Source organism: Corvus moneduloides, chromosome 14 (genome assembly GCF_009650955.1).
Source record: "Corvus moneduloides isolate bCorMon1 chromosome 14, bCorMon1.pri, whole genome shotgun sequence".
NCBI classification, from domain to species: Eukaryota; Metazoa; Chordata; class Aves; order Passeriformes; family Corvidae; genus Corvus; species Corvus moneduloides.
In genome coordinates, this window is record NC_045489.1 from 147,014 (window position 1) to 171,544 (window position 24,531).

Here is a 24,531-nt window from a genome sequence, read left to right on the forward strand (position 1 = left end):
TTCTGTAGCTGACTTACATGAACATGATTTTTTTGCAGGGGAGATTTTTAAGCTCCCCATGAAACAGTAGGAAGGCAGAATATAGTATTATCCACTTGCTTTTTTGGCTTAAGTGAATGAAATCCTCTATTTTTCTTTACATAATGATCTGAAGGCATTTTGTACTGGGAATATTGTGACTTCAAATTCTAGGTACAACTGAGTTTTATGTGGAATCATCCCCACCACCCTCCAAATCACACGCAATACTTTCAGAATGAGATGTTGAACATGTAGAACAATCCATCTCCATGTTAGATGGTTGGATGTTGTGCAGAAGATCTTAAGAACAGCTTTGTTCCATTCATGACGAAAATCAGATGGAAGTGTGGCATTTCAGGGAAACTTTACTTTGAAAATTACAACACTAGTACACAGCTCAAGTTTATACATTTAACATCTGCTTTCTGAAAGAAACGTTAACAATTTTGAAATGATATTAAACATTGTTTTAACTTTTCCTCACAAAAGCATAAAAGTCATGGAGGGGAAAACTTAACAGGCAACAATAAAAAAAGGTTAAAAACAACTTTTCCTTTTAGTAGTCCTCTGGTAGTAAAGATAGAACAGCTTCCACATTTGAGAAGTAATCTGTCTTGGTCCAAAAGTTTAAGAGTGTTTTTAGTATCTGCTTCTGCCTCCACCTCTATCGGATCTGCTTCCACCACGGCCACCACCTCTGGGTGCCCCACGGCTTGAACTACTGTAAGAATCCCGAGGAGGTGGATAGCCCCTTTCCATGGATGGGGGAAGACCCCTGTCTTGTCTTCCAACACGATCACGGCCACTTGAGTAGACATCACTTCTGCTGCTTGAGTAACTTTCTCGGCTTCCATATCCATCTCGTGTGCTGCCGTAATCATCATAGCGACTGCTTCCACCATATGATGGCGGGGGCCCTCGAGCAGGTGGAGCACTACGTGAGTTACCTGCAGGGTCAATGGTCAGGTAATATGGCAACACCATAAGTTATATAGAACAATTTCAAATCTGAATTTACAGAATTGCTGTATTAAAATGTTTACTGCTACTCTTTCATATGTATTGAGATGGTCTTAATATAATCTGCCACACTAATGGTATTTAAAGTGCGGATTGCATACCAGGCAGTGAGTGGATTTAAAGACACTGAAGGAATGAAGACGGTGTTTGTTTATTCAGGCAGGCTCTTTAACTGGGTATTCCAAACAGCTTGTTATTTTAGAGAAAAAACTCAGACATTTTCCAGAGATAGCTGTCATTCTGAACTGTAGACTTTGCTTCTTTAGCTTATTTAACAAGATGATCAAATGATAACCAACAACTGCACTTTCACTGTAGGGGAAAAAAAGTGTGCCACTTCCCCCTAAAACACAAGCGACCTAGTGAAAGTTAGATTTTTTGACACCTGTACAGTTATATGATCCTCAAAATGGATTCTTACCATAACTCTCATATGAATCTCTGTAGGAGCCTCCACTTGGATGATCGGAGTAGTCTCTGTCACGTCCACCACCATATCCATCACGATCACTATAGGAGGAAAGACTACTAAGACTTAGTACAAATCACTAACACTACAGGCAAGAAAAAAGTGACGGGGGAAAAATCCAACAGTAGGTACCTATATCCCCTGGAGGGGTACTCATCACGTGAACTGGAATGACCATAATCACGATATGCGTAGTCTCGGGGAGGTGGTGCGTAGTCCCGGGTATCCCTGGAACTGGGATAATCTCTGCTTGAATAACTACAAAGAACAAAAATTGAGATGTTAGCCGTATGTCCTAACAGAAAGTCTGGAATCAAGATCCTTCTCTGAACAAAAAATGCTTCACTAAAATAAAACAGTGTAAGAATTTACCCATCTTTAGTGCTATAGCCATCGTCTCTTGGAGACATGTAGACATCTCTCCGTGACGGCATTGGTTCTCTGCGTGGAGGACCACCGTAACCATCTCTTCCACGTGATACAGGAGCTTCAGAGAAACAGTCCACATTTTAAATTTAATTAGCATTTGGCCATACAGAACACTCAAGGCAAGTGTCAGTAAATAGTTTAGAGCAATTTAATAGTATCTCTGGAGCCTACATTTAGAACACTTTGCATTTCTGCTTGTACAGTTTTAAAGCAGCACCAGAACAAACATACTCAAATTGCACTGAATTGTTCCCAACAGCTATGAAATCATATTGGTACAAAAGGAACCGAAAATTATTAAAACAATACACTATCGCACAGCAGACTGAAGTTAGAATCAATGATTTGCACCAGTTCCTAAAGGAAGACTAAGGTGCTACAGCTGACCAAGCAATTAATTTAGTCAGGAAGTCTTTACCTCTTCCTCCCATACTACTGCTACGCACTGGTCCTGAAGGTGCCGATCTTTTAGGTGGAGGGCCTCCACTTCGTGGAGGTGGACCTCTCTTCATAGGAAGTGGCCCTCGAGAAGACCCTAGAAGGATAAGCCACGAACGAATTATTATTTCTGTGATACTCACCTGCATGACCCTAAAGCCTGAATTACAACCTAAAGGTGCCATTATTACCACTACATGATCAACAGTAAACCTCTAAAACTAGACCTCAAAGCCTTCTCTTGTCTTCTAGCCACTATTAAATGCTACTGGCAGAATTGAGAGCCAAACTTTCCACAGCCTAAATTCCTGTCAAGAACTGTCTTTTAGAAGTTATCCAAAAGCTACAGGGTGTGACACAAGGGAAAAAGACAGCTAATATCTGTAATCAGTCACAGCTGAAATGCTTAACAAGTTACTGTTCTCAGAAGACAAGAGCCACCTGGGAAGATGTACTAGAGAAGAGCCTACAGAGAGGGAACAGAGGCACTACCGAGTCTGTAGAACCTGCTACACAGACTCTTCAAGAGAGAAGCTTCATTACTTCCAGGGGTTTTTTTCTGCATTACAGTTTTTACCATTACACCTCAGGTGCTGCTTGCTAGCTCTTTTAAGTGATACTGAAAAGTCTGAATAAATAGCTGTATCTTAATGAATATCCAGTATCAAGTAATGTACTATCCTTACACTTCAGAAAGCTTCAACTCGACAAACAAGGTTTAGCTGCCCTAACTCTCCCTCTGATCTGGATGGATCAGCCCTACAATTTTCTCAGTTTAGACCTCTTGCTATTAAGAATGAAAGGCAGTTCCCTTTCCCTGGTGGTAGAGAATCACTTTTTCAACTTGAATACCAGAAAGCTTCCTTTCTCATGTGCAAGGCAGGAGTTTTGCTTTTCTTTCATAGGCAAAAGTCAAGTGGAGTGTTAGTTGTAGAAAGGAATCTTCATATTTGGAAGCCTTTTCTTAAGGTGTACTTGCCTAATCAAAAATTTGACTAAACTGCCGAGATCATATTTCATCATTTTAATAAAGAACAAGGAGTGCACTATTCAGCTGTTTGACTTTTTTTTTTTTTTTCCAGTAGGATTATTGTCATCTTCCAATGGGATTGTCTTGTATGTTGTCGAAGTATATAATGAGAGAGGTCAATACATACCCAAGTGACTCCCTCTTGAAGGTGGTCCTCTTGCGCCACTTCCGCCTCTTGCACCTCTAAGGCCCCTGGGAGGACCTCTGCTTCGGGGAGGGGGTGGCGGCCCACGCCTACCACCACTTTCAAAGGATGGCTTGGTTGCTTGTTCCACTTTAATTGCCTTCCCATCTAATGACTAAAGAAGAAGCTGCTTTACTTACTGCTCAGTCATGTTTGTATTTCTTAAATCAAGCCCCTCTTGCTTCACTATTATAGGGCTTCCATTTTATAAGTTAGAGCAATTCTAGAACTGATTTCAGTCTTCAGTATTAGTCCCCAAGTACTCAGCAGCATGTTGGGCCTAATTTCAATTTCTACAGTACTTCATTCTTGTGGTATTGATGGAAAAAAAACCACAGAGCAGCATCAGAAAGGACTTTCAGTGAAAACACAAGTGTCCAACGATTACGGCAGCCCCACGTCATTTATTCTGTAAACGAAACATGATATATGATCTACAATTTACTTTCAATTGCCACGTACTTTTGTACCAAACTAGGAGTGCACCCGTAGGTACAAGATTAAGCTGAAGATAACTTAGCTTCAGTCGGGATTTCTGGCAATGGGGAGGCCGTTTAGCACATTTTCTTGATGTCCTGATAAAACGGTGATCGCTGAAGTATAGAGAAGTTATGTCAGCATCTACACAGCAGATTGAGTATGACAATTCACCCCTTTTTTTCTAGTGTTTCAAGGTGGGTTTTCAATCAAGGTGACTGTCACAATTTACGCTATTACTTTTCCACAGTGAAGGTGCTTTGTGGTTGGGGTATTTTTGTTTGTGGGTTCTGTTGTGTGGTTGTATTTTTTTTTTTTTTTTTGGTAGGAAAAAAGTAGAAGCTTTTTCTGGAATATAGACCTGCAATACCAGGAAGTCTGCAGCCAACTATTATACCTCAAACATGAGCAGGTAGTAACATGTTGAGTAATTCAACCTAGTTAATCAAATTTCTGTATAATCTTTAGATACCACATGTTTGGATATTACAGCAGAACCAAGATCATAAGCTCTGCTGAAATTAGGTTACTGCATGCCTATCCTGGCAAACATGGTTTATTTGCTTTCTTTAGCAGTTATATATTTAACTTTGCCATGACAACTAATTATCAGGCAGAAAGTGTTCATCGCGCTTCTTTGCTGCAATAAATGAACACAAACATGACTGCTAGTAATGTGTTAATCTGCACTGCTAGTAGTATTTTATTGACGTACTGAATGTTTCTCGTTCTCTATCAAAATCTAGCTCTCTGAAAATTCACTGTAGTAGTGCATGTATTTTGCCACCTCATGGAGCTGTAGCACTTCTTTGAAAACCTGTGTGTACGTACACAGGTCCAACTTGATCCATTGTGAGGGGAAAAAAGTAAGAAATACCAGCAAAATCATACTGGTCTTGGCTTTGACTTCATGAAATACTTTACTTATGGACAGTTTCTCAAAAAGCCTTTTGGTGTGACAAACTGAAACATCCCAGGAGTGAGCATTAGTATCTCCAATCACTGGAACTTCTCAGTTTGCTTAATATTGATTTGCCATCATAATTAATCTCTCAGTTTCATCCTTCTCAAGCAGGAACAGTGGGCTTGAAGCCCTAAGCTTTGCTATGGCCACTGCTGTCCTCAATTTCATGGAAGACGCTTGACAGCTTGTTTCAAGTTTAGAAAGCAACACTGTCCCCTTCTGCTAGCATGGGTTCTGAAAACCTGAATGCTGGGTTCAAGTTCTTTCATTTCTGTTACGTAGGAGGTACAGTTTTCCTTATAATTTCTCCTCCTATCTTCTTCTGCCTTGTACTTACACATCTTACCTTGGCAAAAGATAGTTTCTTTGCAGACTGCTTTACACAAGCAGTCTTAAAAAGCTATTCCATAGGTCCAGAAAGACCTTTCACTAGGTACAGGAACATTTTTTGTTAACCAGAAAATATTTGTCATAGTTTGTCCTATTTCAAAGCAGAGGGGACAACATTTTACAGTTTCTTAGCTCAAAGAAAGGTCTTATCTCACCAAACATAAAAGTCACACAACCCATCTCAGAATAAGGAAGCTTTTTCAATGAGCTCAAAGCACCAGCAGTCAACATGAGCACTCATTAGTTTGTTTTTATAACCTTGATTCAGAGTGTTATAGCAGCATTTTTAGTATGATACAAGCACCAGAAAGTGAAGTCACCTTGGTGCTAAAAAGCATTGAATTTAAGATACAAGTCATTTAAGGACAATAATAGATTGGCAATCAAAGTCTCCTATATGTGGAATGAATAATCTGTACAGATTTGTAAAGTGAGACAGGGAACCTTAACCAAACACAATTAGAGAACTATCCTGCAAACTGTTCTACATTCCAACAGAAAAGATGAATGAAATTTGCATAATTTTGGGAGTGGGGCAAGAAATCAAGTATTTCAAAGAAACTGTTACAATAACTTGAATGAAGCTGGTCCTAACACCACACAGGGCTTTCCTCTCCAATGGATCATTTCACTGGTGATGCTGCAATGACTCCATTTCTCCATGTTCCTTGATGGCACATTAAGTGAGTTTCCCTTAAGATTCACTTCTTAAGAGGCCAAGCTTCTGTGCATTGTATCACTTCTTCACCAAAGAACATAAAACACTTTCTGCCAATTAGAGTAAGACAACCTTCTGCAGAGTACAGTTTACACTGTAGGGATTGTAGCATCTGCTTCGATCCTCTTAACACAGAACAGCTGGCTTGGCAGGCCTACACTGGAATTAAATTTTTGGTTTGTGCTGATCTTTTGCTTGAGGTCATATCCTCTCTTTAATTATCCATTTCTTCTTAAGGACTTAGAAGATCATGAGAACAGCCCACTGCACCCAACAACCACTAGACCTGGGAGTATCCGCATTTGTGTCCAGGTAAGCATGTGCATTTCGTGGCATCAGCATGTAGATTTGACAGCCATCATTTAAGATTCTTCTTAAAGAAAGCTGGGAAGCTGCTACAAAGTACTTCTACATTTCTTTTGCACTGCTCAGGCATGTTAGCATTGATTCAATTCAGCAGACAAAGTAATTGAAAAAAGGAAAAATCTCTACCCCAACTCTAAAATAATTATCTCCCGATCTCTTTCTGCAGGACAAACTTATCTTCAACAAGCAAGCTTTGACTGGTCTATGCTTATCCCAATATAGAGTGAAATATAGTTATTCACTTATTATCCCTCATCCAAATTGGTGCAAAGCTCAGGATACGTGATTTTCATAAACATTTGCGAAGTAAAAAATCAAATGCAAATTCATTCTTGCAGAATCTATTGGAGTCAGCCTCTTCTACTGGCTACAGCTTCAAATTCCTTTGGGATTACAGAATGAGCAATCGACAGGCAGTGCAGAACTCTTCCCCCTGGCTAGACAGATCGCCTAACTCCTTACAGACTGCTTGAACTGCAGTCTGCACAGTGCTTCTGCTGCTGCTTCTCAAGTGCATTAAAATCTCAAGAATGCTCCAATCCATCTTTTCCAAATGGACAAAGAAACCTTCAAGTTGTGATTTATGACAATGACCTCTTCTCACACCAGGCCTCAAACACTGCTCTTCCTCAGACCTTGAGTGCAGAGTCCTTTTGGAGTACAAGCAGTAACTGTTGTCCAGAAGGCTTTCTGAAGATGAGAATGAGAGACCACCTCATGAATATCTTTCATATCCATGGTTAAAGCAAGTTGGACCAGAGGACATTCTAGGCCAAATCCCATTTGAGAATGTTCTTTTCATACGCTACTTGCTGTTCTAATTTCAAAGCAGATGAAGGTACTTCTAGATTTACAGTGAAGACAAACCATGAGAACAATGATCCACAAGGCCATCCCTTCTAGCATTTCTTGACAGTAATGCAGGTTGTGCATTCCAGAACAAGTAGACATTACCTCAGCCACAAACATTGTCTCATTTAGCTACTTTACCAAGCAGTACTCTCCCAAATGTTTCCAATGTGACCAAACACATGCCACAACATTCAAGATGTAGAACAGTTGGTGATTATTTTCAGAAGGATTTTGATTTGCAAGCTGCACTCCACAAACACGCAGATTAGTGACTGAGTTCCTTTCAGTCTGACAATTACCTATTGGTCCTTGAAATTACCTTATGTGAGGATTCAATGACTGTTTCAGAGAAAATAAAGTATTTAAGCACAGCAGTAAACAAGTCTTCAGAACTGTGGCAAACTAGACGGTGAAGAAATAAAAGTCAATAAAAGGAGCACCTCGAAAGATGTTTAGGCTGGTATAGAAGGAACATCATTTGAACTTGCCACTCTCTGCCTTGACAAAAACTACTTGCTTGTTTGAAAAGGAAGCAAGTCTTCAAAGAAAGTAACCCTGATTGTGATAAGGTTGTCATGAAGCACCCAGAAACATCAGTACATGGAATACAAAACCCACTATCCTTCTATAACACATAGCCTGCTACAACACAAATATGACGTTTTACTATTTGTGTTCATGAACACTACAAAAAGCTCATTTTTTTTATTCCTAAAGTTACTTTACTTACTGACTGCAATAACTGACATTTTTCTTTCACTTCAACTTCTTGTACTAAGACAAACATATCAAAATCCCAAGTGTCAATTAATCACAATCACTAAATGTTTCTTCACCTTACTTGCATGCCATCTCAAGAGACACTGCTTACAAGGCCAATGCAGTGTGACCTCAACACAACCATTCAGATTATGCATGGAAAACCAGAGTCTGCAGTTCAAGTGACCTAAGATAGCTTTCACTGCCTGAAGAGACAGCACCTCTATGAAGATAAGCAGCTGTTGACCAAAAAATTGCTGACTTACATCTACCTTTTAAAACACATGCCACAACAGATACAGATTACAGCAGCCTACAGTTCTTTGACAAACTATCCTGGTATTATCTTGGAACTTGTGCTTCAAACTCCTGTATTTTTATTTTTAAAAACATTACATTTCTTATTTCTCTAAAAACTAGACCATTGCATTTTAGGGTATAATGAACAAATTCAGTCGCTGGCTAACTGCAAAGCTATTGCACATTAACTGGAAAGATGCTCCTCACACACACCAGGCAGATCGATGATGCAAGTCACAAATGTAGATTATCCACAGGATACCAGACAGCTCATCAATGTTCCAGCACAGCAGGGAAGTCACAGTCAACCCATGTTAAGGGAACCGTTAATAGTTTTCAGGTAAGTCACTTCCCTGAAGTGTAATTTACAAAGTACCGCATTCAAATATGATCAAAAAGAAAAAAACCAACCCAAAAATCATTATTGAAACATGCAAGAATGAAGAGCTGATTGTCAAAAAGCCCTCCATCACTGATTAAGGAACAATAAGAAAAGAGAGTGTAGCTGACTGACAGCCAGACTTCATTTTCTATTGTCAAATCCATGAACAGGAGAAACAAATTTCGCCTTCATGGAGACAAAGATATTTTGTCAAATTTAAAGTTATAATTTGTCTCCAGGATGTTCTAATCCATTCTCTTTCCAACTTTTATTACAAGTTTATTTACCCCAAAGATTAATTGTCCTGGTCAGCAGCAAAAGCAATATATAATTGGTTTTAATTCCTACCTTTCCATTCATATCTCTGGCAGCATCTTTTGCATCTGCTGGACTCTCAAATGTGACGAATGCAAATCCCCTGGACTTGTTCGTTTCCCGATCTTTCATCAAAAGGACTGCAAAAAACAAAGTCACATCAGCTTTCCCTGTAATTCCCTGTAAGGAACACTTAACCTTTATTTAACCTTTTAAGCTCAGAACTTCTTAGAGGACATGTAAGCGCCATCATTTCAGATGATCAACGCCAAAAAAGTCATCATAGCTATGTTGTTGTTTGTTTTTATTATTATCATCTTTAAAAAAATTTCTCTTTACCTTCCACAATGCGTCCATATTTGCCAAATACAGCCTCAAGGGCTTTCTCATTAGTCTCTGTGTTCAAGCCCCCAATGAACAGCTTCCCAGGACGATCTGCTTCAACCATTTTGATTCCGTAAATGACCTACTAAAAAGAATCAGGCCATTATTAACAAAACATCAGACAGCAATAGAGACCTCATAGTACATAAATGACTTCTGTCCTCAAAAGTACAAGCAATTTTCTTCAGAAAGATGTTGGGTAAGAAATATGAGGTATAAAAAACATTTAAAAAATCACAATTTTTTAAATGGAAGCAGTATTAACAGTTCCTTCTTCAGATTATATAGTGTGTTTCAAGGATATTAAATAGAACTTTGAAAAGTGGAACAAAGCACTGTTAAAATGAAGCCATATTGGTGAATGTGAAAATTCTTCCAGAAGGGCTGTTCTTTTTGCCCTGGATGGCAGTTCTAGCACACCTTTCCTTTAAATCCTGGACGTGTCAAGTCATTTACTTAATAAGTCGAAGTAACACAAAACTATTAACTCTTAAAAGCATCTCGGGTGAGTATTTCTAAATTAAGCTCATTCTCTGTATTACTTTAAGTAATACAAAGCCTGTGCTGAAGTCTTGGCCTACACAATGTGTGAGACTGAGCAGACACCAGACCACCACTGCAGTTCTACACACCAATGTCACAGCTACTGCCGCGGGGGCGGGAGGGCTTAAAAAAGAAAAACAACCAAGAGCCGAAGACAAAGCCAAACCTCTCCGTGCCTGGCAGGCCACCCGGCGCCTATGGACAAGGCGCTGCCCGCGTGTCTCCAGCGCGATGGCGGGAAGGCCCGGGACGACTCCGGCACACACGGGAGCGCGGAAAAAGCACCCCTGAGGGAGCCGCGGCGGGGCCGGGTCGGGCCGGGCCGCACGGGGCCCGGGTTCAGCCGCGCTCCAGGGCACGGGGAGCGGGGGGGCGTTGGACCCTCCACGGGCTCGGGAACCGCCACAAAATGGCGGCCACCTTCGGCAGCGGCTCCGCTCCGTCCCCGCGCCCGGCGGCCTCCTCGACGCTCACCCACCGCGCGACCCAGCTCCGTCCGGACACACCGGCGCGGCGCTCCTGCCGTGCCCACCTCGCTCTCCCCGGGGATGCTGAGGAACCCCCACAACTAAAATGGCGGACACCGCGCCTCACGCCGCCGGGACCACCCTCGCCCCACCGCAAACGCACGGGTCCCGCCGTCCTACCCGGAGCCGGGCGGGGAGGGAGTGCCGGCCAGGCCCGGCTCTGCCGCGCCTCTACTCCGCCGCAAGCTGCGCGCCACGCGGCCCCCACCCCGCGGACCTTTCCCCGCGGATGCCCGCAGCACCCCGCGGTGCCGCCCGCAGAGCCCCAGTCCGCAGCCGCACTCACCTCCACCCGCACCGATCTGCAACTGCGCAATGGGGGCGAACAAAGGCGCTGCGGGCCTTTATATCTTGACGTCACCCACCGGACGGAGCCCCGGATGCGGCGGCGGCGGCAGCGGCAGCGCCGAGCCCGGTAGGGGGCGCCCGCGGCTCGGCGGGCCGCCGGGGGCTCCCGCCGCGGCCGGGGGTCAGCGGGGCCCGGTGGGGACGGGGGACAGCGGACAGCGGGGCCGGAGAGTTCCGTCCTGCCAGGAGCGGGGAGCAGGCCAGGGACCGTGAGCGGCGGGAAAAGAGCGGGAGTGGGCCGTGGGAAAGACGGATGTGCCTCGTCCCAAAGGAGTGAGGCCACATATGGAGCGCTGTATCCAGTTCTGGGCTCCTCAGCACGAGAAGGGAGCTACTGGAGATAATAATCAACACAAAGATGATTAGGTGTCTGGAGCATCTATCTCTCTTACGAGGAGAGGTACGGAAGCTGGGCCTGTTTAGTCTAGAGACGAGAAGAATGAGAGGGGATCTCACTAATGCATATAAATATTCCAAAGCCAGGTGCTGAGGGAATGGTGCCAGAGTCTTTTCAGTGGTGCCCCGTGGCAGGACGAGGAGCAATGGTCATAAACTAAAATACAAGAACTTCAACATGAGAAAGAACTTTTCCTTGAGGGTGGCAGAAGGTACCAGAACCCTGGAACAGCTGCCCAGTGAGGTCATGGAGTCTCCCTCTCTGGAGACATTCCTGTGTCATGTGCTCCAGGTGACCCTGCCTTGTCAGGGGGATGGGACTGGATGATCTCCCAGAGGTCCCTTCCAATGCTAACTGATTTTGTGAAGCAGCCGACCTATCACTGCTTTGGAAGGAAAATCACAGCAGTATCAGTTTAACTTCGAAGTTTGTGCAGGAGCTTAACCCAGTTCGCTCAAACAGCCTTAAAAGCATTTTTAGTTACTTTGATTAAGACGTGTGCATGTCAGCACCCCTTCCTTGGAGAATAACAGCAAACCAAAACAAGTGTGGTTTAAAATTAAATGTGTTGTTGATGGCACAAAGTTTTGCCATTTTTGTTCAACTAACTCCATTTGTTAATTATTTATACTCAAAGTTCAAATGTGATTTTCTTTGGCTGGCTAAAACTGATAGTGGAAAACTTAGGAGGAAATCTGCTCATGGAAAAATTGGCTAAATTTTCATTATTTGAACCTGTAGATTATCTAAATTGATATTAATCTGTCCTCGAGGCCTATTTTCTTAATGCCACCCAGTCTAATCACTGCAAAGTCTTTTCTCCCTTGCAGTTCTTACTTGCAGTTCTCCAGACCTTCATTTCTGGGAGATGCCACAGAGTCTATGGACTCTACAGGCACTGCCCAGTGCTGTTACAATTCCACAGCTGCATAATTGCTGCATTCTGATAAGAGAACAGCATACTCTATTCTTATCTTCAGTTTTTCAGTCTGTCAGATACTGATATTCAGCTGCTGTTGGTGTTATGGGAAGCAGAAGGCAACATCGCCTCAGACTAGCTCAAGGATGTGTTGAGAACACAAAGGAAGGGAGCTCTCAAACACTGCTCTAAACTCCAGTGTGTACTTGAAGATGTCATCTTTCCAGTGTGGATGCTGTTACTGTGAAGGGGGGGAAAGATGACCTTCGTAAGGAGGTGGGAGGGCACTGCCTATGATAGCAATGAAGTTGCTGAAGAATGGCATTACCAGATACTTATCCAATTACCATATGAAAAAAAAAGCTTCAAATTCTCGTTTCAATACAAAATAATTTAAGCTTCAGAGCCTCCCTGGGATGAATAGTGAAAACTGAACCAAATTGTTAGTTCTATAAGAAATATGCTAAAAATGGCCTCCGTCAAGGTGGGGTCTCTGAGTGCTTTTCTGACCCACAGTGTATTTATTGACTGCCTCACAACTGGAAAAATAAGCAAATGCAAACAAAAGTCTCTTTTCCCTCCTCTGATTAAAAGAGTAAAATATTTCATTGACAACTCCAGGCTTCATTTTATTAACATTTTGTTAGCACATACTGTACGTGTAGTTAGGTGGGATTAGCATGAACATAATGACATTTGAAACAGCATTTGAACATAAATGCTGTAATTGTATCAGGGCCAAATTCTTCTGTCCATTGTCCTAAAAGGTATCTTCATGAGGCTTCTCATCAAAACCTAGTTGCATCCTCATTGCAAACCGGAACAGTATTTTACAGTCTCTCACTACATAGAATATGTATGGTCTTGCTCCAAATTCAGTCAGATCTTTTCCTAGAGGATTAGAGGCTATATTATTCTTTAGTTCTTCTAATTCTCTCCTCTCCTCTCCTTTTTTTTTTTTCCCTGTAATTTTGAATTTTTGAAGAAAAACTACAGAAATCATCAGGGAACAAACTGCAGTCTGAATGGAAACTAATTCCTCTTCAGTAAGAAGTTCAAGGCTGAAGAGCTCTCACTATTTCTTTTGCAAATGACCTTTCAGCTTTGAATTTTCTGATAGGAAATTAGGTAGTAATAAGAGTTCCTAATACTGGCCCATATGGAATACGAAACTTGGATGGGACAGCTGGGGAAAGAGAGAGCAGGAAAACTTAACCAAGGTTTACACAGAGGACAGTTGCTCCCTAACTAGCATAGATATACTTGCCCTTGCATTATCACATTTTTCAAAGTAGAAGAAATGCAATTAAGTATGTTACAAACCCACGTACATATAAGCTGATCCCTTCCTGCCTTTTCATTGATAACCCTAAAAATGGGTCCAGTAGATGGGAGAGGTAGACAACATTCCACGAGGGTAGTATTTTATGGATTTTTGTGATAGCTTTCAACTAAAATGTCACTCTCTCGAATCCTAGGATGTTTAACAATGTAGTTGAATTTACACTGCAAACTTGTTAATGCAGAGGAAAGTGCTTTGGATCTCCCCTGTAGCATGCTGCATATTTTCATCAAACATATTGGCCTTTTACCAAGTTCATCATGCTTTGGGTTTAAACTGGATAAAGGGTTTAGGAGAGCTGGGGGATGAGGACTAATGAATACATAAATAATCTGATCACAAAAGACTCATTCAGAATTAATAAAAAAGGGAATGTAATTCACTCTAGATATATAATCAAAAACAAATAACTGAAAAATCAGTTTAATAGTTTTGTAACAAAGAGTACTGTCAGTTGATAGGTATTTATAGAAATTCAGGAATTTTCCTCTGTAAAACTCAGACTAGAGTAGATGAGAATAGCACAAAATAATTGTCTCTGGCACTGACTCTGTCAACCATTTCTAAACTGGAATTCCCTAATGTGCTTCTCCCAGATCACCTATTTGAGATCTCACTGTGGCTCCTTTCAGTTTAGCAATACAAGGTGGATCATAGGTCCCTATGATGTAGCTGGAGCTGCCTGAAATGACAACTCTAATTTACAGGCTCAGCCAAAAAGACACGAGAACTCCTGTGCACCCTTTATTCTTTTTCCTTTTGCCTGTTGCCGTTCTGTGGTAAGGGCAACTCACTACAGATTGATGAATTGGTTAAAATTATTGGACATGGAGGTTTTGCGGGGTACTACAAATGTAATGTCACAGTCTGGAAACAAGCGTGGCAACGGCTTGCAAAAACAGGAAATAGAGAATGAAAGAAGGAGGTGTTTGCTATCCAATATTGACAGCAGTGCCTTTAGCACAATGTCTCAGACAGCTGTGAGTACCAGTCTTGCCATGGTAGCACAGAGCTGGGCTTGCAGCCATCACTTGTACTGACCCTGCTCCTCAGACAGGTTTTGCAGCTGTTCAGAGCGCTGCTCCTGCCATCACCACCTGAACAGGTGACTGTGGAGCTTGGCATCATGTTTGTGGCACCACTGTGCCTGTGTTGTACCAAGAGGCCATGGGGCACATCCCACTGTTGTGGCTGCAAACATCACAGGCTGCAACAAAAAAACATCAAATATAATTCTTCCAGATTGCTATATGAAAACTTGGATTTCCACCCCTGATTTCTGAGCTGGTAATATCTGATTTTAGCCTTTCTCACTCACTCTCTACAACTGCCTGAAAATAGGATGTAGCCAGGTGAAGATTCTGGCCAGACTACTCTCAGGTAATGAGAGGACATAGACTCAAGTTGTGCGGGGGGAGGTTTAGGTTGGACATTAGGAGGAATTTCTCCACAGAAGGGGTAATTAGACATTGGAATGGGCTGCCCAGGGAGGTGGTGGAGTCACTGTCCCTGGGGGTGTTTAAGGAAAGACTGGACGAAGCATCCTGTGCCATGATCTGCTTGACATGGTGGTGTTGGGTCCTATGTTAAACTCGATGATCTCAGAGATATTTTCCAACCTAACTGATTGAGTGGTTTTTTTGCTGGGGGCTAAAACCTGGAAAGAGATTCTGGTATCACGGAATCCTAGAATGGCTTGGGTTGGAAGGGGCCTTAAAGATCACCTAATTCTACCACTCCCACCCCACCCGCCATAGGCAGTGACGCCTTCGCCTAGATCACGTTGCTCAGAACCCTGTTCAATCTGGCCTTGAGCACTTCCAGTGAACCATCCACAGCTTCTCTCTGCAACCTGCGCCAGCGCCTCACCGCCTTCCCAGAGAAGAACTTCTCTCCAGCAGCCCATCTAACCCCGTCCTCAGGCAGTGGGAAGCAGTTTCCCCTCACCCTGTCATTTCCCGTTTCTCAGCGTGCCCTCCCCAAGATGGCGCCCGGCACTTCCCCCCCGCACCGCGCAGCCGCTATGGCCCCGACCCGGCCGTGACGCGGCCACCCCCGCCTCTGACTGTGTTGGGGCCGCCTCCGCAAGACGTTACCCGGGGTGGTCGGGGTTGCAGTCTCGCCTCATGGTGCCTTTGCCCGTCCAGGCTGCAAGATGAGGCTGCTGGCTGCCGCACTCTTGCTGGTGGCGCCTCTCGGCGCCGCCTTCTACCTGCCCGGATTGGCGCCCGTCAGCTTCTGTGAGGAGGGTGAGGAGACCGAGAGCTGCAAGGTGAGAGTCCTCACGGGCGGGCCCGGCGCGGGCCGTCCCCTCGCTCTGCCCCGCTCGGGGCTCCCGCGGCGAGCTGGGTCCGCGGGGTATTTCCAATCCCGCCGCACGCGGGTGTCCTGCCGCGGGCGGCAACCTTTGCTCCGGGAAGACAGACACCTCCCGCTGGTATTCCCTTTTCCCGCTGAACTTTCCAGCCAGCGTTGGGAGGACCCTTAGTTCCTTCTTCCTGGCGTGGCCGGGGCCTGTCAGCAGCCAAGGGTAACTCCGCCATGGGGTAGCAGCACTTGCTAGTTAGCCACGCGTTTCGTACCAGCCACACTTAGTTTCTGAAAGTCAGTATTTTCATACTTTTTCTCCTCCTTTCCTGTTTCAGTCACTAATTGAGCTCTTCGTGAACAGGCTGGACTCTGTTGAATCAGTTCTGCCATACGAATACGATGCGTAAGTATATCCCAACAGGTTTCTAGAAGCGTTTGGAAAGGCGCTTTTCTGTTACCATAAGGGTGGCTGTATTTTGGCTGTAGCGATGGAAGAGTGAATCCAGCACTCAGTAGAAGGAATGAAGTACAAGAGGGTGGGAAGGATGAAGGCCACACCTGTGCCACCTGACAGTCCTCTGCTATTATTAAAAAAAAGGCTGCAGAGTTTCTTATGGGTGCATTTTTTTGAGCTGAATACAAGATTTAGTGTTAACTGTTTGACATATTTGAAAGTTCTTTCTGTTTGGCAAATCTAGGAGGTCAGATGCTTGGAGTTCCTCTTTTTTTCCTCTTGGAAACTCGGAGACCAGTTACTGTTAGCTTTCCTTTTTTTGCCAAAGCTCTGTAGCTTATTCTTGGTTTGTTGGTCTTGGTTTTGTTTCATTTTGATTCTTTTCTATGAAAACTTCTGTCTGCTTTTGCAGATATTCATAGGCCTACAAAGTAATGATAAACAATATGATTTGCAGTCTTGCTGTTGGGCACAGAAAAGAAAACTTCCAGATGTTTTAGGTCTTTCCCTGGGCAGTGCAGCAATAGAAACAAGACCAGAGACTAGCTAAAAAATCCCCGTGTCTCTCTTTCTGTTAAATTTTATGGAAGCCAGTGAATTTAGGACCACTGATTGAGGAAAAGTACTTATGTAACAAAGGAAAATATGGGTTTGTTTGTTGTTATGTTGGGGTTTCTTTATGTAACCTGCTGTTACCTGTGTTTAATGAAAAGCCAGAATGGTTACATTCTCCCATATTCAGCAGTTTCGGGTTGTATGTAGTTGAAAAGAATTGGTGAATGGTGTTCGACAATGTGGCACTGTAATACTAAAATCACTTTCCTTCTTTAAGATGTGTTTCATGTTAAATGCTATTTGTAAATATTCCTTAAAGAAAGGGTGTAGTTTTTTAGAAACTTTTTGCAAGAGAAATGAAAAGTTCGTAGCACAGTCCCTTTTTTTTTCCCACAAAATGAAACATTCTATTGTTTGTTGAGGTTGCCATTTGAAAAGGGTGGGTGGACCATCATGCATTTTGTTAAAGATACTCTGGTACATGTATTGGTTGAAATTCATATTAAAATAGATGCCAGCTTTCTTCACAAAGGCACTCAGATTTTTTGCTAGCAGTGGCTGAACTGTCAAAAAAAAAAAGGAAACTACTGTTAAGGACATAATTTAAGAATTTGTTTTAGGCTGGTATTTACAGTTATATGTCAATTAAAAATAAAAGGGAAACTTTGCTACTTTTTTCCAGTTTTGACTTCTGTCAAGATAAGGAAGAGAAAAGACCATCAGAAAATCTTGGACAAGTGCTGTTTGGGGAGAGAATAGCATCATCTCCATATAAGGTTATTTTATGCCTTGAAGTTGATCCTGTTTAAATTTGATAGCTGTCATTCTGATGGCTGTAATCCACAGACATAGCTGAAGATTTGATAACTAGATGATTATTTTTGTTTATATTTTTTAATATAAGCACTATGGAGTTTATGTAATAAAACCAAAACTCCTCCCAGCCCAAAGGCATCTTAGGGTGGTTAATTACAATTAGGAAACTGAGCCAGTAATCACCCTTCTTGCCTGTTGCTCTGTGGTAGGGATGTCCAGAAACTATATCTTAGGTAGTTATTTAATAGCTGGATGTAAGGTGTGTTAGGTGATCTGAAATAATTTGTTTATTAAATGTAGCAGTGGAGACTATAAAGTGATGGTTCAGAAACTGTTCCGTATACTTGGTTGTAGTATTGGGCAACTTCCAGAGTGGGAAGGGGAAATTACGTTATTGCTCACTTGCAGCTTTTCTTTGCTTGTACATGCTTAACATCTGTTGTCTAAAACCATATTTTTCATTGTTGATGCATATCACTTGGAACCTAATGTAAAATAAATGTAAGGAAATATTTTGTGGTATGTGGTATTTTTCTGTATTAGCAATGACCAAATGTAGCATATCTAAAAAAGCTGTGCCATCAACTTGGGACAGTTATTAGCAGTGGAGGAGCTGTGGTCAAACAGTGGCTCTTGGTATTTGAGAGCTATATGGTGTTCAAATGCAGTTTCCAGACTGGGATTTGCCAGTGAAGCTGAAAACTCTGCTATGTGTGTGTGTGTGATGGTTGCTAGATAATCCAAATCCGTGTGAGAAAAAGAAGCAGCAGTTTCTGGGCCTGCTGCTGCGTAGTCATTAGGGACCTGATCACATCTTTTCATTAGTCTGTTAAGCAAGTGATGTCCCTTCCCTTGTATGAGCTGCACTTAGAAATCTCCTTGATTTTCTGAGCTAATGTAATTTTAAGTGTTATGTCCACTGGTCACAAGAAGCTTTTAAATATGTAGCATGATGGGTCATTTGGACAGGATACATATTGAATAGTTTAAGTGTTGTAACAATTGTTTGAAATGGCTGCACACTACAGTAATTAGAAAGTGCTGTTCCTGGTTAGCATTTGGGCCTTGATAATATTAGAATTTTCAGTTGTGTTTTAAGCTCACTAACAGGTAAATCCTAGCTAGGTTAGAAGTTGGAGATGCAAATGTGAGCGTGTTTGTGTTAGATGATGTCTGTGCTTGAAGTTTAGATGTTGTGCAACCTGTGGTTTTGGCATCCTTATCTGACTTGGTTGTCGTGGGGAAAACCAGCTAAAGGTAACGTGAAATATTCAAGAAGGGTGTAGTGAAAGTCTGTTTTAGCAGATGATGAAATTACCAAAACAAAACAAACTGGTAAAAGAAAAAGCAATACCTTTTCTACTAATTTTCAATTTTCAGTCCTCAGGGTTTATCCTTTAGAAACTTTTACAGCAAGGAGGTGAGGTAGCTAAAAAAACCCCCCTACTTTACCTGAAAAAAAACCAAAACCCCTAAAAGATTTTTGAAGCAAAATTAAAGTGACTCTTTGTTGTGTGCTTTTTTTTTAACAGTTCACTTTTAAAAAGCAAGAAACATGCAAGAAGGTTTGTACAAGATCATATGATCCAGGAAACAGTGCTGATAAAAGCAAACTGGCTTTTTTGAAGAAAGGAATGCAGTTGAATTATCAGCATCACTGGTAAGCCAAGACATGTGCTTGAGGTTTGGTTTACTTTCTGCTTTTGGACATTTGTTATATATGTTTTAAGTGGTTGCTTTCTTCCTTCTGTGTGATAGTTGTCTCTCTACTGTGCATCTTGTAGGCACTACTGAAAAGTGTGTGCATTACATGAATGTGAAATGCCACTGTGAAGTGAGGTGCATCCCTTTCTGAGGACGTGTTCTTTGATGATTTCTGTCTAGGATTATCGATAACATGCCTGTAACGTGGTGTTATGATGTGGAAGATGGACAAAAATACTGTAATCCGGGATTTCCAATAGGATGTTTTGTTACTCCAGATGGTAGAGTTAAAGATGCTTGTGTTATAAATGTAAGTGGTGGAACTTTTTTTTGTTAGTATAGGGTGGTTTCATTTGTGGTTTTAAGCTTTCTTTTCCTGAGAAAGAAACATACGTTTGTAAACATGATTAATGTTCAGACTGTGGGCACTAACAGCTGAGTGCTGCTAGTGTGTGCAGTGTCTCGCTGATACAATTGTCCAAATAAAATGTTCATACATGTCTTTGACCAATATATGTTTTATAAAGCTATAAAATAATGGTGTGGGTGTTTAAAAGCCTTAGAAAATTGAGGTTTTGTTCTGAAATTTCATGTGTATCCATCCTAGTACCTATTCAATCTTTGTCTCTGTCGTGTTCACGTGCAAGACGTTCTTTTATCAGTATCAGATAGAAGCTTTCTAGTGAAGTCCTAGAAATGAGCTCTGTGTTCTAGTTGCAAAAGTTACGTCTAGCACAGTTTACAAGTTAAATGTGTCAGGGTTTTCCCAGATGGCTGAAGGATAACAAACATAGCTGTGACAGGGAAAATTATGTTGACAGTTGGAAATGTGTCAGTCATCCCAGGGGTTCCATTGTGAATTAGTACAGTTACAGATAATAGTGATAGAGTTTTATCCCTCCTGGGTGTAGGACAACACTCGTCTTGGTGAGGAGAGAGCTCTCCGTGACTCTGCTGTGCCACTTGACCTGCTGCTTGTGTGCAGTGCAGTCAGTTCATTTGTATGCAGCAGGTCTGATGCTTCTTTGAAGTGTTGCATTTATCATGCATGTTCAGTTTACTCTGTCTGCAGTCACCTTCCAACTCAGTTACTCCTCAGGCTCCCCAGGCTCTTGAAAGTGATCTTTTATACAGGTGTATTAATGTTGAAGTGTTTCCCTTTTTTTGCTCCTTCATACAATACCTGCCTCATTTTAAAGTTCTTGACTTCTTGCGCCCTCTCCTGTTGGAGAAGTTGCTCAGTCTCCTTATTATGTTTTGTAGTCAGAGTTTAACAAGAAGAACACTTTCTACCTCTTCAACCATGTTGACATAACAATCATGTACCACAGCGGAAAGGATGAAAACTGGCCTGGCGCAAGACTGGTGATGGCAAGACTGAGACCACAAAGGTAATTGTGCATTAAAGCAGCAGGTTCTGGTACTACTCTGGAGTCCTAACAGCAGTTCCAAAGGGAATGGTTCCTTAGAGATATTATTGGTGTTAATAAATTCTGAGGAACGTGTTATTCTGACTTTTGGTAAAGCTTTCATTGTGCTGGTTTATGTCTGGAACTGTTTACAAGGACAGTTCCACAACTGTAAATGTAATTTAACTTTGCTCTTAAAAGTGTTCCCTGAAGTGCCTTGTGGTGGAAAAGCTGCTTATGCAGACTCTTAGAACCTGACCCAAACAACAGAGCCTTTTTCATGTTTTGATTGATCTGTATCTGGATATGCATGTTTTCAGATACACTGAGAAACATCCTTTCACTGAGTAACAGTTTCCCATATTGGATCTATTACCTGTGTCCCAAATGTACTTTGGATGAATGTACAGGTGTACTTTTTCCTGTGTAAGTTTGGATACTGAGGTATAGGTGAAATACCATCTTAGCATTGACATTCAGAACTGCAGATGACAACTAATTTCCTAAGAAGACTAGCTGATTTTCTCAAACAGTAGCTTCTTAATTTTTGTATTGACCAGAGTGGAGGTGCAACAACTCAGAGGTCAGAAGAAGACTGAAGCAGCTACTTTGCCTCTAGTCAATCTGTTCATACACAGTTCATACTTATGTATATTTGAAAACTGCAGTCCAGTTATAAGATTTCAAAGTAGGGTTTTTTTTAATAGCTAAACTTTTCTCTCTTTCCTATAGAAGTAAGTTAATAAATGACAGTCCTGCAGTTTCTCAAGTCATGCAGACATGCTTGGTACAACACGACTTGATTGTACTTGGTTTTTCTCTTGCAAAGGTACAATGTGTTTTTAGTGAATTACACTTGCTATGCAAGTTCATTCCTTCCATGAGTGCCAGGAAGATTCTACCAAACTTACTCATTTTTCATTAATGCTTTATCAGTAGCATCCTGAATGGCTGAAAAATGAGAATTTGCCTTTTCCTTGGCAGTGTAGACCATAAGAGGGCAGTTAGGTTGCACATAACCTTAATTTTGTCGTTCTCTCACCAGGTGCTTTGCTTCAACTTTGAAGCTCTCCTGATAGGGGAGTATTTGTGGTTGGAGCACAATGCTAAATTTTAGAAAAAATTAAAATTTTAAAAAATTTTATTTAACTTCTTTTCCCCATTAGCTACAAACATACAGATGAGAACAACTTAAGTTGTGAAGGTCCACCTATGGAGATTCCTGGAGAATTCACCAATAAACTGAATTTGGTTTATACTTACTCTGTGACATTTGAAGTAAGTATTAAATCTGTTACATGAATATGTAATTCCCAAAAGAGTGAAATCAAAGCAATTGGATAACTTGCTAATAGCCATAACTGGATTACAGCAGTGTAAATTCTGTAAGGATGGTCTTGTGAAGTATTTTTCTGAAAATCTTAACACATTTTTTGTTCCTGTAATTTAAGTGACACTATGAATATATAAATGAAGACCTGTTTTTTTCCCCGTGTTTTATTACTAATAGAAAATTAGTAGATTGAGTAACTGCAAGAGTTGTCTTCCTTGAGGTAAACTCTGCTTTCGGAGTGCTGAGAGTCTTGTGTTGAAGAACAGTTTGTATTTGGGGACATTGCATTAAGTATTGACTGTAAAGCTTTTCCTTGTGAGGTTGCAGGCTTTGTGTCATTTTGTGTGGTTTTTGTTTTGTTTACTGGCTTTTTCTTGAGTAGATGATCATTTATTTTTCACAATTAATACTGTAATATTTACTAATACACTAATGCTTTATTCAGCCTATAAATGAGTTAGGAGGAAACTAGTCTTTCTGGCAAATGGGTCTTAACCCCAGCATGGAAAGTGAACCTCCTGTGCATGTGACAGTAATTTGATTCAAGGTACTTCAAACCTTAGTACCTCTGTTCCAGTCTGTCCTGAAAGCGTGGTTGTTTTTTTGATGTAAGACACCAATCTTAGAGGGTTTGGCTTGAGACCACCAGCCTGTTTTGTACAGGCAGTGAAGCAGCCATCATATGGCAACAGCTTTCATCCTGCCAAATTGAATTTGATTTGAACCAGTGACCTTGAGGTGCAAGGCTCAATATCCTGTTACTTTTCCCTTGAGACACCCAATCCTCTTCCAGCTTTGATTTTCCTACATGAATGAGCCTTCTGTCACTAACATTTGTGTTTAAATCTTGAGGTAAATTGCGATTCAGAACTTCAGTGTGAACTTTGTCTGGTTAGTCACGCAATGGGTTAGGTGTTTGAGTACCTACACTCTTTCTCCCTGTCATGGAGCAGGTAAGGCTCACATCCAGTGGATTTGGATACTTCCAGCAGATGGCACTCCAAAACTGCTTATTCTCTCTGTCATCCATAACCCTTGATTTGAAATAATACCTCACGTGTTTTACTTTTTATTAGTAGTTTCAAAATAACTTAAAAGAGGAGTGTTTGTCAGTGGGAAGTGTTTTTAAATAGGAAAACATCCGTTTCAGTAAGCCTGACTACATAAAGCAGTAAAATGTGTAGCTGTTTTATGGTCCTTTCTAATGTGGCAGCTGATTTCTGACAAGAAAGTTACGGTGTCTGCTTTAATTAACTGAAATGAGCAAGGTATTTAGCTGTGTGAAAAGAATACATCATCGTGGCACTAATGTTTAGTACACAAGTGTAAAAAATGTAAGCATGAGAGCAGTTTGGTACTCAACTGTACAAACTTAGCACCTTGTAAGTAGATTAAGAAATTCAGCAGAACTTCGTGCCAGTTAGGGGATAGAATTTGCTAGCAGGACAACACGTGTGTATATCCAAAGAGACAACTGAGGAGGACAAGGCTTGTGGGTCAGAAAGAGTCCTTAGTTGTATGCATGAAGACCCATCACAGGAATACCTGGAAGTACAAGTTGTCTGTCAGGAACCAGAGTGGAAAACTGTCTGTATCAGCCAGCATTATGGCAGAGAGCAAAGAAGCCTGTGCTAAATGCATTAAAAGTGATGAGAAAAACATTTCTAGTTTCCCCTGGAATTTTTCTCTCGAGTATGTTTGACAAAGTTGAAGTTTCAAGATCAGTGTGCTATGCTGGGAGAATCTTGTAGTGATGGCATGATTGTTTTTCAGCAGTTGGGATCTGCAGGCAGCTACATTGCAAATCATGGAAATACGAGGCTTAGTGAAGTCAAATTTAAAGGTAGGAGATGTGGATAGGAGATTTCAATGGAAGGACACTCTTTTAGAGTCTCTAGAGATGAATTAATGCAGGAGGAAAGTCTTGCACCCAGGGTTGATACCAAGCTTAGATGTCAATGCTGACTGGAAGGTTTGGGGAAGGGATGTGTTGTGCTTGCTTATTCCCTCTCGGAGACTGCAACAAACTTGTACTTGCTTCTGTTAATTTCTATTTCATTTCCTTATAGGAAAAGAATAATATTAAGTGGGCTTCCAGGTGGGACTACATTTTGGAGTCCATGCCGCATACAAACATCCAGTGGTTTAGGTAAGATTTGCATTTATTCAGTGAGTAACCTTGCAGGGGAGCACAAAGATTTCTTAGTTGTACTTCTAGGGAAGTCTGTAGGTTTTCAGTCAAGAAAACTTTTTGCTTTCCTATGTGAAGTAAGTTTTCATCTCTTGGGAGCAATTGTATTACTTCTTTTTGTGAAAGGAATGCATCATCAGTGTCCAAAAGGAAAGCAGCTTCCATTGTTTTACTTTACAATCTCC

The 24,531-nt window shown here is 41.6% G+C and overlaps 2 protein-coding genes and 1 non-coding gene across 9 annotated transcripts in view; 1 reads left to right on the forward strand and 2 right to left on the reverse strand.

Annotated features, from left to right (window-relative positions):
* Positions 1-366: 366 nt before the first annotated feature.
* RBMX (RNA binding motif protein X-linked) lies at positions 367-10,955 on the reverse strand. 5 transcript variants are annotated; one of them, XM_032123770.1, is made up of 9 exons: positions 10,855-10,955; positions 9,454-9,583; positions 9,148-9,254; positions 3,535-3,706; positions 2,358-2,474; positions 1,883-1,997; positions 1,643-1,768; positions 1,463-1,551; positions 367-968 (listed from the first exon to the last, which is right to left on the reverse strand). In XM_032123770.1, exons 2-9 carry the CDS (start codon positions 9,560-9,562, stop codon positions 661-663), a joined length of 1,143 nt encoding a protein of 380 aa, XP_031979661.1. In that variant the 5' UTR covers positions 9,563-9,583; positions 10,855-10,955; the 3' UTR covers positions 367-660. The 5 variants fall into 5 exon arrangements, with proteins under 5 accessions (XP_031979661.1, XP_031979657.1, XP_031979658.1 ...); XM_032123766.1 differs by having other exon boundaries at positions 1,463-1,566; XM_032123767.1 differs by having other exon boundaries at positions 1,463-1,566; positions 9,454-9,580; positions 10,855-10,949.
* LOC116451263 lies at positions 9,329-9,401 on the reverse strand. Its single transcript, XR_004243159.1, has one exon. It is a non-coding gene; the product is annotated as a small nucleolar RNA SNORD61 (small nucleolar RNA).
* Positions 10,956-15,613: 4,658 nt separating the features above from the next.
* The window catches only part of LOC116450869 (transmembrane 9 superfamily member 2-like), a 28,602-nt gene continuing 19,684 nt past the window's right edge, over positions 15,614-24,531 (forward strand). The window contains exons 1-8 of one of the 3 annotated variants that reach the window (XM_032123771.1): positions 15,614-15,846; positions 16,220-16,287; positions 17,576-17,669; positions 19,242-19,369; positions 19,594-19,723; positions 20,677-20,804; positions 21,989-22,100; positions 24,225-24,304. In XM_032123771.1, coding sequence (XP_031979662.1) covers positions 15,730-15,846; positions 16,220-16,287; positions 17,576-17,669; positions 19,242-19,369; positions 19,594-19,723; positions 20,677-20,804; positions 21,989-22,100; positions 24,225-24,304 — 857 coding nt within the window. In that variant the 5' untranslated portion in view covers positions 15,614-15,729. The remainder of the gene's footprint in view (positions 15,847-16,219; positions 16,288-17,575; positions 17,670-19,241; positions 19,370-19,593; positions 19,724-20,676; positions 20,805-21,988; positions 22,101-24,224; positions 24,305-24,531) is intronic. The other 2 variants (XM_032123773.1, XM_032123774.1) reach the window with 2 other exon arrangements.